Raw genomic sequence first — 12,933 nt, 5'->3', positions numbered from 1 at the left:
TTGTCCGGCCAAAATTAAATATTCTTACCATTGCCCGACACCCCTCGCATGAACTCTGTTAATGGCACGTTCCGGTTAATATAAACGTCTACGATCTTACATATATTATTCCACACACCCGTAATGATTGATTTACATGGTATAGGATTTATACCACGTTCATTGAAGTGTATACCATTTACCACCCGTCTCCATAACGTTTTTGGTTGAGTTTTGTATTTCCACCACCAATTTGCAAGAAGACTTAAATTTGTATTCCCTAACAAGCCAATACCGAGCCCACCCGATTTTTTATCCTCCACTACCCTTTCCCATTTAACCCAGTGAATTTTTCTCTTCGCCGAGGTACTGCCCCATAAAAAATCTCGTCGCATCCTTTCAAGTCTTTCTAACACGGTAATAGGAGCCCGATATAGAGAGAAAAAATAGGTTGGCGATGCATTTAGAACCGACTTGATCAGGGTAAGTCCCCCCCCCCCTCGATAGGTGAGCCACTTTCAATTTAGAAAGACGGGATTCAAAATATCAACAACAAGTCGCCAACTGTTCACCATGCTCATGTTCTCACCGACTCTTAACCCTAAATACGAGTAAGGGAATTTTCCTGCTTTGCAATGCAGGCGAGAAGCCATGGTGATGAGCTCAGATTCTTCAACATTTATCCCATATAAACTACATTTGGATAGGTTCACCTTGAGACCCGACACCATATGGAAGCAACGCAATAATCTCGCCATATTTAGCACATTATTCCCCGACCAAATACCCAAAAGGACCGCATCATCTGCAAAGGAGAGGTGAGACAGATTCGATTCTCCATTAGGAATTGTAATAGGCTCAATGAGATTGACCGATACCGTCTGGTTGATTTGAAAAGAGAAGTACTCCATTGATTTATAAATAAGTAAGGGGACCGGGGGGGGGGGGGGTCCCCTTGCCTTACTCCTAGGTGACATTGGAACTCCCGAGTAAGAGCCCCGTTTATTAGGACCGATGCCCGAGCTGAAAGAAGAATACCCCAAACCCATTGACGCCATTTAATCGGAAAATGCATAAATGTAACATCATGAAAATATCGGGTTCAAAATATCAAGTTTCCAGAGTCAAAGGACAAAAAATGTCAAATTCTAAACTCAAGGGCTAAAAATGAAAATTCTTGTTACATTCATTTCTCACCAAATCAGCTGCTCTCTCTCTCTCACACTAAAACATCTCTCTAAGCAATAATATATTATACCTCGAAGTTCATGCAAACCCTCGATCATTACCTCGTTTTCGTGCTCGTTTCCCGATAATCGTGCCATAATACCGACGACGTTCCAACGAAGAAGGCGTTACCACCCCGACATCCCGACGACCCGCCTCGTAAAACGTGCCGGTGTGAGAAGAAGTGTTGGTGCCTCGTTCGACGTGCCAATGTGAAGTGTTGATCAAGAAAGTGTTAAAAAGGGTAAAAGGCGTTGAAGTGCTGCTCGATCATTTAGGGTTCTTATAAACCAAACGAAGGTAGGCATGATGCTCAAATAAAATAATAAAAGGCTTAACACCCTAAGTCGAAGTTATACTCGATACCTCGATAAAATAAAAGAAAATATAACAAAGAAAAGTAAAGAAAGAAATTATGAATATTATTATATATATGTGATTATATATATTTGATTTTTTTTAAATATTATTTAAGTAATAAATAACTATCCTTAAATAATAAAGAAAAGAAAAGAAAAGAAATACGTTTCTTAGAGAAGAAAGAAACGTAGGGTTTTATAAAAATAAACTAAAGGTTTATAATATAAATTAAAAGAAAGACTTTTAATTTATAAAAAAAAAGAAAAGAATACTTTTTAACTAAAGGTTTTAAAGTAAAATAATCGAGGTCAAGATTATAAAAAACGAAAGGTCTTAAGCCGGATTGTATATCCAACTAACAAAATGTTATACTCGTACTATATGTGTGAAATAGCAACGGGAAAGACCCTCGGACGGTGTTTGAAGCAGATCCAAATAAAAAAGGTGAATACGCCCCAAACTTTATAAACTTGTTTTAAAACGAGTCAATGTGTTAAATTGAAAGGCTTTACATGAGGCTACGTGTCTCTAAAACGTTATAAACAAGAGTATAAGCCTAGCCCTCAGGCTGTAGTATACGTTTGTCTGGATCCTTACATATGTGGTAAAATGCGGTGGGCACATCGCACCACACTTGGTTATAGTGACGCTCCTTGCGGGTAGTAATAAGCATGTGTATACATACGGGTACTTAACTAAGTCGAACGTTGCGGTGTTTGTTGATGTATTTAGTGTAGAGATTCGAGTTTATAATTGTGTTGTTTTAACTTGATTATTCCTAAGCCAAAATGGGCCAAGATGTAACATCCGGCCCCTCGCACTACCAATATTGTCCGCTCTGCCCACGAAGAGCTCACATATTTGTTTTTGGTTACCCAGATGGAGATTTCCCAGAAGGTCACCCATCCTAGTACTACTTCCACCTAAGCACGCTAAACCGTGGAGTTTTCATGTGCTCCACAGCCAACTAAGCCCAAAACGCGTTGGTGATTGAAGATGCAAGACATTTACTTATGAACCAAGGATCTTTCTTGTCCACGGCCGATGTGGGATTTGCTTAAGAGTGGGACGATATTGTGTTTCCCAAGGGTGTTACAGACAACCCCCCTTTAGACTCATCGTCCTCGATGAGGCGTGTCCCATCATCCCGAACGGCACAAGAGTGGATCTGATACCACCTGTAACATCCGGCCCCTCGTGCCACCAATATTGTCCACTCTGCCCACGAAAAGCTCACGGATTTGTTTTTGGTTGCCCAGATGGAGATTTCCCAGGAGGTCACCCATCCTAGTACTACTTCCACCTAAGCACGCTTAACCGTGGAGTTTTCATGTGCTCCACAGCCAACTAAGCCCAAAACGCATTGATGATTGAAGAGGCAGGACATTTACTTATGAACCAAGGATCTCTCTTGTCCACGGCTGATGTGGGATTTGCCTAAGAGTGGGACGATGTTGTGTTTGCCAAGGGTGTTACACGAGATTTACGTGGTCTCGAGGGGTAATTAAGTAAAATAAAATATTTTTGCGTCAGCATATTCACCAACATTCGTTGCTGACGTATTTTCTTAACATTTTGCAGGTAACCAAGATTAGGACTTGAAGAACGAAGTGCTCAAGATATCCGATGGCTCGGATCTTTTTGTATAAACTTAAATATTAAAATGGTGGTTTGTAATTAAACAAGTAATACTTTTGTTATAACTTAAAACGAGTATTTTATAATCCCGTCTTTTGTAAAGAAAATATTATATTTCAAATCCACATGTTTTCAAGACTTCCGTTTTAAAAACGTAACTCTGATTTATTTACAAATGTGGTACCAACTGTTGGTCATATGCCTAGGCCTAAGATGGAGGTGTGACAATAAACCCGAGAATCGAGTCAATGAAATTCCAACTAATAGAATCAAACGCCTTTTGAAGATCAGTTTTGAAGAAGAAAGGCGGTATAGCGGATTTCTTTAACCAACTATACGTTTCATTGAGGATGAGGGGTCCATCTAAAATGTTCCTTCCTTTGACAAATGCCATTTGTGATTCCGATATAATTGAATCCATAACCCCTTGGTGGTATATGTAATTGGGGTTTTTTTATATAAAAATATAATAGTTATTTTTCACATAAGCATGCCACACGTGTAAAAATAGTCCATGTTAGCAAAAAATTAACAGAGTTAGTGCTCTGTTAGTTAAGGAGTGAGAAGAAAATAAGGTAAAAATTGGGAGCGGTGGGTAGCAAATCGAAAGTTAGAAGTGTTCCCTACGAACATGTTTTCAAGTAAACGAATATTATGTATGTAACAGTGTAAACATATGCGGGTGTATTAGTGATTTACGGTTTTCATAATCATAATCATGAGTGGTGAAAGAGAAAGAATTATCCATTTTGTGCTAAAAGGATGGATTTAACAAAATAATCATTCACGTTATGATGTATGTAATATTAGGAGTACGGTTGTATTTTAAGTTACTATTAACTGGCATTTTAATTTTTTAGTTCGTGCTTTACATATCTATAAACTCTTAGTTGACATCTTAATTGTTAGGCCCATGGGATACCTTAACGCCCAGAGCATTAAAGCTGAGTTGACAATGGTTAACGAATGGTATGTCATTTCCTTCATGAGTTAAGAGGCGTTAAATACAATGTACGTTAAGATGTTAACAAGCTTTATAGTTCTCTACACACACATAATAATATAAGAATCAATTTTACATTAAATAAAGAAAGGTAAATGGATGTTAAAACAATTTCCTCTCTGTGTTAAACAATTTCCCATGATGATTTTCATAAAACATTTTATATGATTTCAAGGAAATTGATACTTTAGTTCACACGTATATTAAATCTCACATTTTATCCCCATAAACATTAAACCCTTGAACATCCAACTATATTAAATCATGTACTTTTAAAAACGGCACCAAATCAATGCACAGTACTCAATAGCTTGTTTTCACATATACCTTTTATGGCTTAAATCTTTTCAAAAGTTTGGTTAAAAATGGTATTTAAAAAGTTTGGTTAAAAGTGGCATTTATGAGACCAATGTAATTATCTAAAAATACATGTGAAATGACAAAAGAGAAAAAAATGGCATGTTAACAAAATATCCAAACAAAAATTTTGATAGCTTATTAGAATAAAAACAAAATAGTAATAATAACAATAATTAATATTAATAATAATGATATAATATTATTTATACTAATTATTTAAAATATTATAAAATAAGTAGTGATAAACTGAAGCTCTAATAAAAAAAAATGTAAACTAAAAACCGAAATGGATTAGACAAAAGGATCAAATTGACACCTTGCCACCTTTAAAGAATCTATCTTCTGTGCAACAACACAAATATCTATCCAACCAAACCAAGATCCTTAATCTGAATCAGAATGCATGATTCAATCCAGATCAAAGGTTGGAACCTCGGATTTCAACCCATGAGTAGCTTGATACATCAAGCGCGGCATTATGTTCCTATACGGATCGTTTTCTCTTTTCGTTTTACAATAATTAAGACATTTCTCCACCTCCCCCTTCACTTCTACATACACTTGATGTGCCTTCTCTCTATTCCTCAGTTCCTCCCTCAACCCTGAAACCAAAACCAACTCCAATATATATATAATCCAATACATAATCCTTTTGTAATTTGTTTTAACTGATTCACCTTCTGTTTTAATCGGCTTTCCAAATAAGTAATAGTAACGACCGGGAACTTTTGGTAATAATATTGGCATGTGAAGGTCTTGATTTGCAACCTCTCCTTTAATGTCATTCCTATCAATCACTACAAACTTAATCAACATTCTAACAAACAAACACTCTCTTCATTATCCAACAAAACCAGCATTCCTTACCTTAGTTTTAAAGAATCATCGGTTGTTTGTTTCACAAAATCCTTCATAAAAGGAATCTTCATTTGATCATCATAACCCAGTACCAACTAGTGGGGTGTAATCACTAATCATTAGTTAAACACACTTAAAACAGAATATAACTTTTAAAACCATTATGCAGTTTTTAAAGGGGCAATTTCATAGAATAGTAACCAAGTTTCAAAAGTGTTCCAATTAGGTCACTCAACTTTAAAAAGTGTTCCAATTAGGTCACTCAACTTTCATATTTTATTAAATTAAAGGTTTTAACATATTTTTGTAACGTTTTTATTTTTTGTTTCGCATAGAAAATCTTTTTATCTTTTTTTTGATGTTGACGTTGAGTGGCGACGTGAATTTTATTTTTTATTTTTGAATTTTAATATAATTAACGTTTTTTAATTTTTTAAAAATATAACTACATATATTGCAAATTCCGACCCCCACATCTTATCCTCCATTTCTTTCTTAACAAACAAAAAAATCGGTGAGACTCGATTTGAAGATTTAGTGACCCGATTTGAGAAAAATATGCATGAGTGACCTAATTGGAACACTTTTGAAAGTTGGTTACTATTCTATGAGATATTCCCGTTTTAAACTTACTTGAGCATAATCGTCTTCTCCAACCGCACCGGAAGGTACAATCGTGGCTCCAAATCTAGCAGCCATTCTCACAAACTCTGACTGCTCGGGCCAAAATAGTTTGTACTCTTCACCCTGAATAATATTAGAATAAATTACATAGATAGTCCCAACTTATGCAAGAATATGTAACATTTACGTTACGTTTATGCATATGCATCTATATGCATTTTGTATATTGTGTTAATGGCAATAAATACTTTATATATATATATATATATATATATATCGTGGGTCCCACCTTTCTTTGAAGAGCTTCACGCACGCCACCTGGATACAAGAGAACATGGGATTTTAAGGAGAAGAGTTTGTAGAGATTTGATGGTGAAACGGGAACTGCACCCATAAGTCTTGTTATATCATACGTTGCTAGATCCGGCTTAGTGTTTTCTTTTAATTTCATGAATAACATCGGGTGTGCTACTCCTCGAATAATAATATTTTTCTCAATTATGAACCGACGAATCATAGGAGCCACTTCAAATCCTAACATGTTGTGGCAGCCCACGAATAAAACGGGCCCTTCAGAAGGAATACTGGATAAACCCCTTACAATTTTCCCATTTTCCAAAGTTGATAGCAGAACAGGTGATGTAGCAAAATCTATCCATCTGCAGGAAGTTCAGAATAAGAGGGTAATATGGTCTTTTTGGCTTTCCCTAGCGAGAAATGGCAAAGAGAAAACAGTGATTGACATGAAGTATACCCGCCCGTGGCTACTTGAGACGGACTTGCTAAAATCTTCAATTGAGCCGAGATTAAATGAGCTCGAGCCTAATAATAAGCTTGTTCAATAAACAAATTCGAGCTTCACTTATTGAGCACAAGTAGCCATGTTAGCCTAAACAAGCCTATTATTTATATAATATTCATTTAATACATTAAATATATTTTTTATATAATAACTAGTATTGTATACAAAATTATGATAAATATAACTAAATGATATATTGTATTCTATATAAAAATTATAATTACAAAAATGAATATAAAAATAATTATAAATGTATAAAAATTGATTTATAAATAATAAATTCTCCGAGCTCGATTTTGAAAAAAATACTCACGAGCCGAGCTCGAGCTTTAGAAATAGAGCTCGAAATGAGTTAAGCTCGAGCTCTTATAAGTTAAATGAGCCGAGCTAGGTCTCAACCTGGCTCGTTTACACCCCTAAGATGAACTTTAAGAGCATTTCAACTTACCTTGAAGAATCTAAAATATCTTTGATTTCATGAGCACTTGGTGGTACAAAATCAGACGCGTAATCTATTTGTTTAGAACGACGATAGAAACCACCACCCTTTATGACTGTTACCAGATCAAAATTTTCTTCCTGTACATGTGTATGGACTATAAAATATAAACATAATCTTGATCAAAAAATTTTGGTTAATATCTCACTTCATAGTTTGCTTCTTTAAAGTTAGAATAAACTAACCAGAAACAGTGCATGCCCGGAGTCACTAAACGTACAAATCTGAGATTTTGGTATGGTTTTGTTAAGCCTTTCGCCTTCCTGTAGACTTGGCAGTAGCTGATCATTCCCACTGTAACAGTTAAAATCAGTTAAAATAGTTAGGATGGAAATAAAAGGCTGCCAACAAGTGGTAGAACCTTGAGAGTATCAATGTCTGAGCTGAAACCGATGTAGGCATGAGTTTGAATATGCACAAGCTGATTCAAGCATCTTCAGCTTCCAAAGAACCGTCTCAACGGTTAACACGTCTCCAACATCCTAGGAACCTTAATTATCAGATCTTTTTGTACAACAAAGAAGGGAGATTTTTACATACCCCTTCGAACTCGCTAAATATCATATATACCCAACCAAAATCAATATCATATATACCCTTCCTTAATAAGTATACTCTCATATTTCTACCCTTATTATTTAAAGAGCTTTTCATATTTGCCCATATTTTGCAATTTGTAAGCGTTTTCACCCTGTTTTGAATTAGTTTTCTTTATATTTTTTTGTATTTTATTTATAGTTTAAAATATCAGATTTTATACTGTTAAGAACACATCCCACAAGTATGATTTCCTAGTTTTCATGTGAAAGATTAAAAATGAAGTGATATGACTGTATTAATAAATATAAGTAGACGACAATCAACATACAATGAAAATGCTAAACATAAAAAGAAAATGTAGATTGTATAAAATTCACACGTTAAAGTATATTAAACAATAACAGATATCATAACTATAATTAAAAACTTTGTAAACTTTACGAACCCATATATTACATGATCATCGATGTGATAATTAAATAATCATGAATTGTATAAAATAAAAACTAACTTAATGAAAAACCTTCGCAATTGAGAAAAAAAAAAGAAGTTATATTTTATAAGGGTAAAATTTTCATAAACCAAAATATCATTATATAATGCGGGGTGAGATCCGGTACAGATAAAATTAACATACTAAACGTACAAATAACTAGAGTAATTACAGTTTTGAACTAGAGTAATTATGTTTTAAAAAATAATAAGTGTAATAATAATTACTCTAGTATTAACATAATTACTCTAGTTATTTGTACACTTCTCACAATAAAAGTCATTTGTATTTGATCCAAACCATATATAACGGTATATATCATATTTGATATTTTGAAGTTTGTAGGGTTTATACATGAAATTCTCCAATAAAAATGTATCTAAATTTGACAATGTTGATTTTGAATTTAGATCTTACAGAAAGGTAAGAGAACAACGATGTAACCGCCTCTGATAAATCTGTAATCGTTTGTTGTGACGGAAGTCCTTTCTTTGCAGTCGATGCCAACATTCCTGAAGGCACTCCTATATATACATAGATAAATAACGTATAAATTTAACAAAATAAGAATATAAGATAAAATTATCAAATGAAAAACCTGTGATTAAGCTCATAATATAAGGAAGGCCCGGGCGAATATAATCAGGTATGATTTTCAATATAGGTACTAAAGGCTGCAACTGGGACTTTTCAAAACTTGTAGCTTCAAAAAATAAATCAACAAATTCAGTTACAAAAGTCAAACTTCACAACTAATGCATAACAGACAGTTTACCTGGATTAGCTAAAACTAAGACAAGATCAATATGTGGGACACGCGCAGCCACTGCTAGTGCAAGACATCCACCAAACGACTCACCAACAAGATAAATCGGTCTGTTTGGAAGCCGGTTGTTTTCAAACCTGACTGTGGTTTCAATTAGCTTCACAAGGTTGGTGAAAGGTGATCTATCCGTGGTGGGAATATGTAAGCACCATATGCCGAAAATCCTTCAGTCAATTAAAAAAAAAGTTTAGATTAGAAACCTAAGAGTCACCTGTTAATATACACTGAATCTCTGTAACATAAATAAATATGTTACATATGGTTGGTTAATATGTCAATATCTTACTAGGAGAAATTCAGGTATGATGTGGCACTTACTCTCCGAGGTGTTGATGATGCAAAAGAAGCGAAAGGCCAGTTCCATCAAGCCCTGGAAAAAAAGATGATTATTAGGGTGTATGTACTGGGCGAGAAATTGGGGAGACAAATGTGGTTTTGGGGCGAGTACACCCCCCCCACACCAGGCTACAAATGGGCGAATTGTGTGTGTGTGTGGGGGGGGGGGGGGGCGACAACCGCATGTCGCCTGGTGGTGTTGGTTTTTTATTATAATAATTTTGTGTGATATATATATTGGGCTACAACACCACTACCCCTAAAACAAAAACCCAATATTTGATGTCTGAGCGACACATGACACAAAGCGCCCCATTTTGTACGCATAGCCTTACAGAGTTAGATGATTCATCATAGTTGGTTTTATGGCATCAATAGTATAATTATTCTTAGCCGATATTATTAGAATATATTTAGAAGATATATTATTTGTATTATTGCATCAATTTCTATGTGCTTCGTTCGTTGATGTTGAACCGGGTTCATTTTCAGTCCACCAGCATCTCCCACAGCCTACCCACAAACTCAGCCCTCACAGCAGCCCCACAGCAGCCCCACCCAGCAGCCCTCACCGCAGCCCCCAGTCCTATATACATATGCTCGTCGTCCTAAACCTTCACAACAGCCCAATACCGCTCCGTCCCATCCAAACCCCACCCCCACGCCGTCCCCTGCCACCACAACCGTACCCCTCCAACCTACAAACACACACCCCATGACCACCCGCTCCAAAGCCCACTGTACCTTTGTTACCACCACGATCTCCCCGGTCCCCACCTCTTATGCCAAAGCCTTTGCCGACCCTAATTGGATGTCTGCCATGCAGGCTGAGTTTAGTGCTTTACAGGTTAATGAGACATGGGAACTCGTCCCTAGACCGGCCGATCGGCCAGTTATCCGGTGCCTGTGGCTTTTTCGCCATAAGTTTAAATCTGACGGGTCCCTTGAGCGTTACAAAGCTCGGCTAGTGGCTAATGGTAAGTCACAAACTGCGGGACTTGACTGTGACGATACCTTCAGTCCGGTGGTCAAACCGGCAACTATACGCACCGTTCTCTCTATTGCTATCTCTCGTTCTTGGCCAGTACATCAGTTAGATGTCAAGAACGCCTTTTTGCATGGCAACTTAAATGAGACTGTCTTTATGCATCAACCACCAGGATTTGTGGATCGGCGTTATCCTAATTTTGTATGCAGGTTGAAAAAGTCTCTTTATGGACTTAAACAGGCGCCTCGGGCTTGGTATACCAGATTTGCCACATTTTTAGTATCGCAAGGTTTTCTCAGCAGCACGTGCGACAATTCTTTGTTCATTTTTTCAAGGGGATCTCAAACCGCCTATCTTCTTTTGTATGTTGATGATATTGTGTTAACTGCCTCGACCAATGACCTACTACAGGATATCATTCGTATGCTATCACGGGAATTCTCGATGACCGATTTGGGTCCGCTATCTCATTTTTTGGGGATCAGGGTCACACAACAATCTGACGGGTTCTTCTTGGATCAATCGCAATATGTGAAGGACATTCTCTCTCGTGCATCTATGTCTTCTTGTAAACCATGTACCACCCCTGTTGACTTGTCTTCCAAGCTTAGTGCTTCGGATGGGTTACTATTTGCTAATCCTACTTTATATCGAAGTCTTGCAGGCGCTTTACAATATTTGACGTTTACTCGTCCCGACATTTCTTATGCGGTTCAGCAACTTTGCTTGTTTATGCACGAACCTCGTGATCCCCATTTTGCGTTCTTAAAACGCATCTTGCGGTATCTACAAGGCACTGTTGACTATGGTATTCGATTACGTAAATCTACCATCACTTCTTTGGTTGCTTACTCAGATGCTGATTGGGGAGGTTGTCCAGACTCCCGTCGTTCTACTAGTGGGTACTGTGTTTTCCTTGGGGATAATTTAATCTCTTGGTCCTCCAAGCGCCAACCTACAATATCACGTTCTAGTGCAGAGGCGGAATATAGGGGTGTTGCTAATGCGGTTGCGGAGGCGACTTGGTTACGCAACTTGTTGCTGGAATTACATCTCCCGCTCCGTCGGGCTACGGTGGTCTACTGCGACAACGTTTCAGCTGTTTACATGTCCGATAACCCGGTTCAACATCAACGAACGAAGCACATAGAAATTGACATTCACTTTGTTCGGGAAAAAGTTCATGTTGGGGATATTCGCGTTCTTCATGTCCCCTCTCCATTGCAATATGCGGATATTTTCACCAAGGGCTTGTCACGCCAATTGTTTCAGTTTTTTCGTTCCAGCTTGAACGTCTGTCCTACGCCCGTTCAAACTGCGGGGGAGTCTTAGCCGATATTATTAGAATATATTTAGAAGATATATTATTTGTATTATTGGTATTTATCTTATGTAATTATAGGGTGATTATGTTTCCTCATTAGAGATAGGTATCATTGTATTCTCTCCCTATATAAAGGGATTATTGTTATCAATGAAAGGCAATCAATCTATTCTCCATAAACACTTTTAATTATATGTTGAAATACTAACACTCATATATTGCTCAACGAGCGGATGTTTGATGTTTTAATAATTTTGTGCAAGTGATTGGGTCAAACAAACCCAATACAAAAAAGACAAATATATATTAATAAATACTACCTGGTAAGGAGAGTAAGAGAGGTGAGTTATGTAGTAATCTGGAGCCGCACTCCAACGGCGAGAACCACCGTCGGATTTCATCAGCAACAGCTGTCGAGACTCTTCAAAGTAATCCATCAAACTCAAACGATTAACTACTGACGGAGCTGGTCGGGCAGAAGGTTTAAATCTGCCATTATTGAATGCGGTGGTGTGTTTGACAATCGGCGGCGGCATGGAGCACAGGCTGACGCCGGTGGTCGTCATCAGTACAAATGACGATCTCAAAGAAATGAGATAATAAGTCTGTCTGTACTTGTGATTTATTTCTGTCACTTTCACAGTTTACTAGTTTTTGTTTGTTTATTGTATCAAATCACATCATTCAAAGTTGGAGTAAGTATTATTTTGTGATCGTTTCTTATGTAACACGACGCGCGAGTTTATCCTCTTTCTTATCCTCTTTCTTAGGCTGAGGGGTGGGGGGGGGGGGGGGCGTGAGTGGGGGCGCCAGCCAATAATATTATGACGTGTGGCAGAAAGAGAAACTTGATAAGACGGGTGTTGGTAGTGGTGATAGCGCCCCGGGCCATGGTGTGGAGGGGCGCGAGAGGGGGCGCGAGCGGTTTATTTTTTTATTTTTTTATAAATGTATTAAAAAAACGTATTATTAAAAAAACAAGAAATTATTTAAAAAAACACACATTAATTAAAAAAACACATTAATATATAAAAAAAATTAAAGTACTAAAGAAAAACATTATTCTTATTATTCGG

At 37.0% G+C, this 12,933-nt stretch overlaps 1 protein-coding gene and 1 pseudogene across 2 annotated transcripts; both read right to left on the bottom strand.

Moving 5' to 3' along the window:
* Positions 1 to 497: 497 nt before the first annotated feature.
* Positions 498 to 890, bottom strand: LOC143563977 (uncharacterized). The gene has a single exon (XM_077051383.1). It carries the CDS (start codon positions 888 to 890, stop codon positions 498 to 500), a length of 393 nt encoding a protein of 130 aa, XP_076907498.1.
* A 4,085-nt stretch (positions 891 to 4,975) lies between these two features.
* Positions 4,976 to 12,423, bottom strand: LOC143563976 (phytyl ester synthase 1, chloroplastic-like; annotated as a pseudogene). The gene is made up of 13 exons (XR_013140758.1): positions 12,178 to 12,423; positions 9,528 to 9,579; positions 9,159 to 9,373; positions 8,982 to 9,086; positions 8,801 to 8,907; positions 7,712 to 7,832; positions 7,536 to 7,644; positions 7,300 to 7,430; positions 6,339 to 6,708; positions 6,059 to 6,172; positions 5,435 to 5,520; positions 5,245 to 5,354; positions 4,976 to 5,169 (listed from the first exon to the last, which is right to left on the bottom strand). The product of XR_013140758.1 is annotated as a phytyl ester synthase 1, chloroplastic-like (transcript).
* Positions 12,424 to 12,933: the final 510 nt, after the last annotated feature.

Source organism: Bidens hawaiensis, unplaced genomic scaffold, assembly GCF_021521415.1.
Source record: "Bidens hawaiensis isolate Kalapana, Puna unplaced genomic scaffold, B.hawaiensis_p1.1 tig00021677_1, whole genome shotgun sequence".
NCBI classification, from domain to species: Eukaryota; Viridiplantae; Streptophyta; class Magnoliopsida; order Asterales; family Asteraceae; genus Bidens; species Bidens hawaiensis.
Note: the sequence above shows the minus strand (reverse complement) of the source record. Positions and strands in the feature narration are given on the sequence as shown.

What these genes read in the sequence shown, in the direction of transcription:
- LOC143563977 (XM_077051383.1), bottom strand. Translation starts at nt 890, where the DNA reads ATGGAGTACTTCTCTTTTCAAATCAACCAGACGGTATCGGTCAATCTC.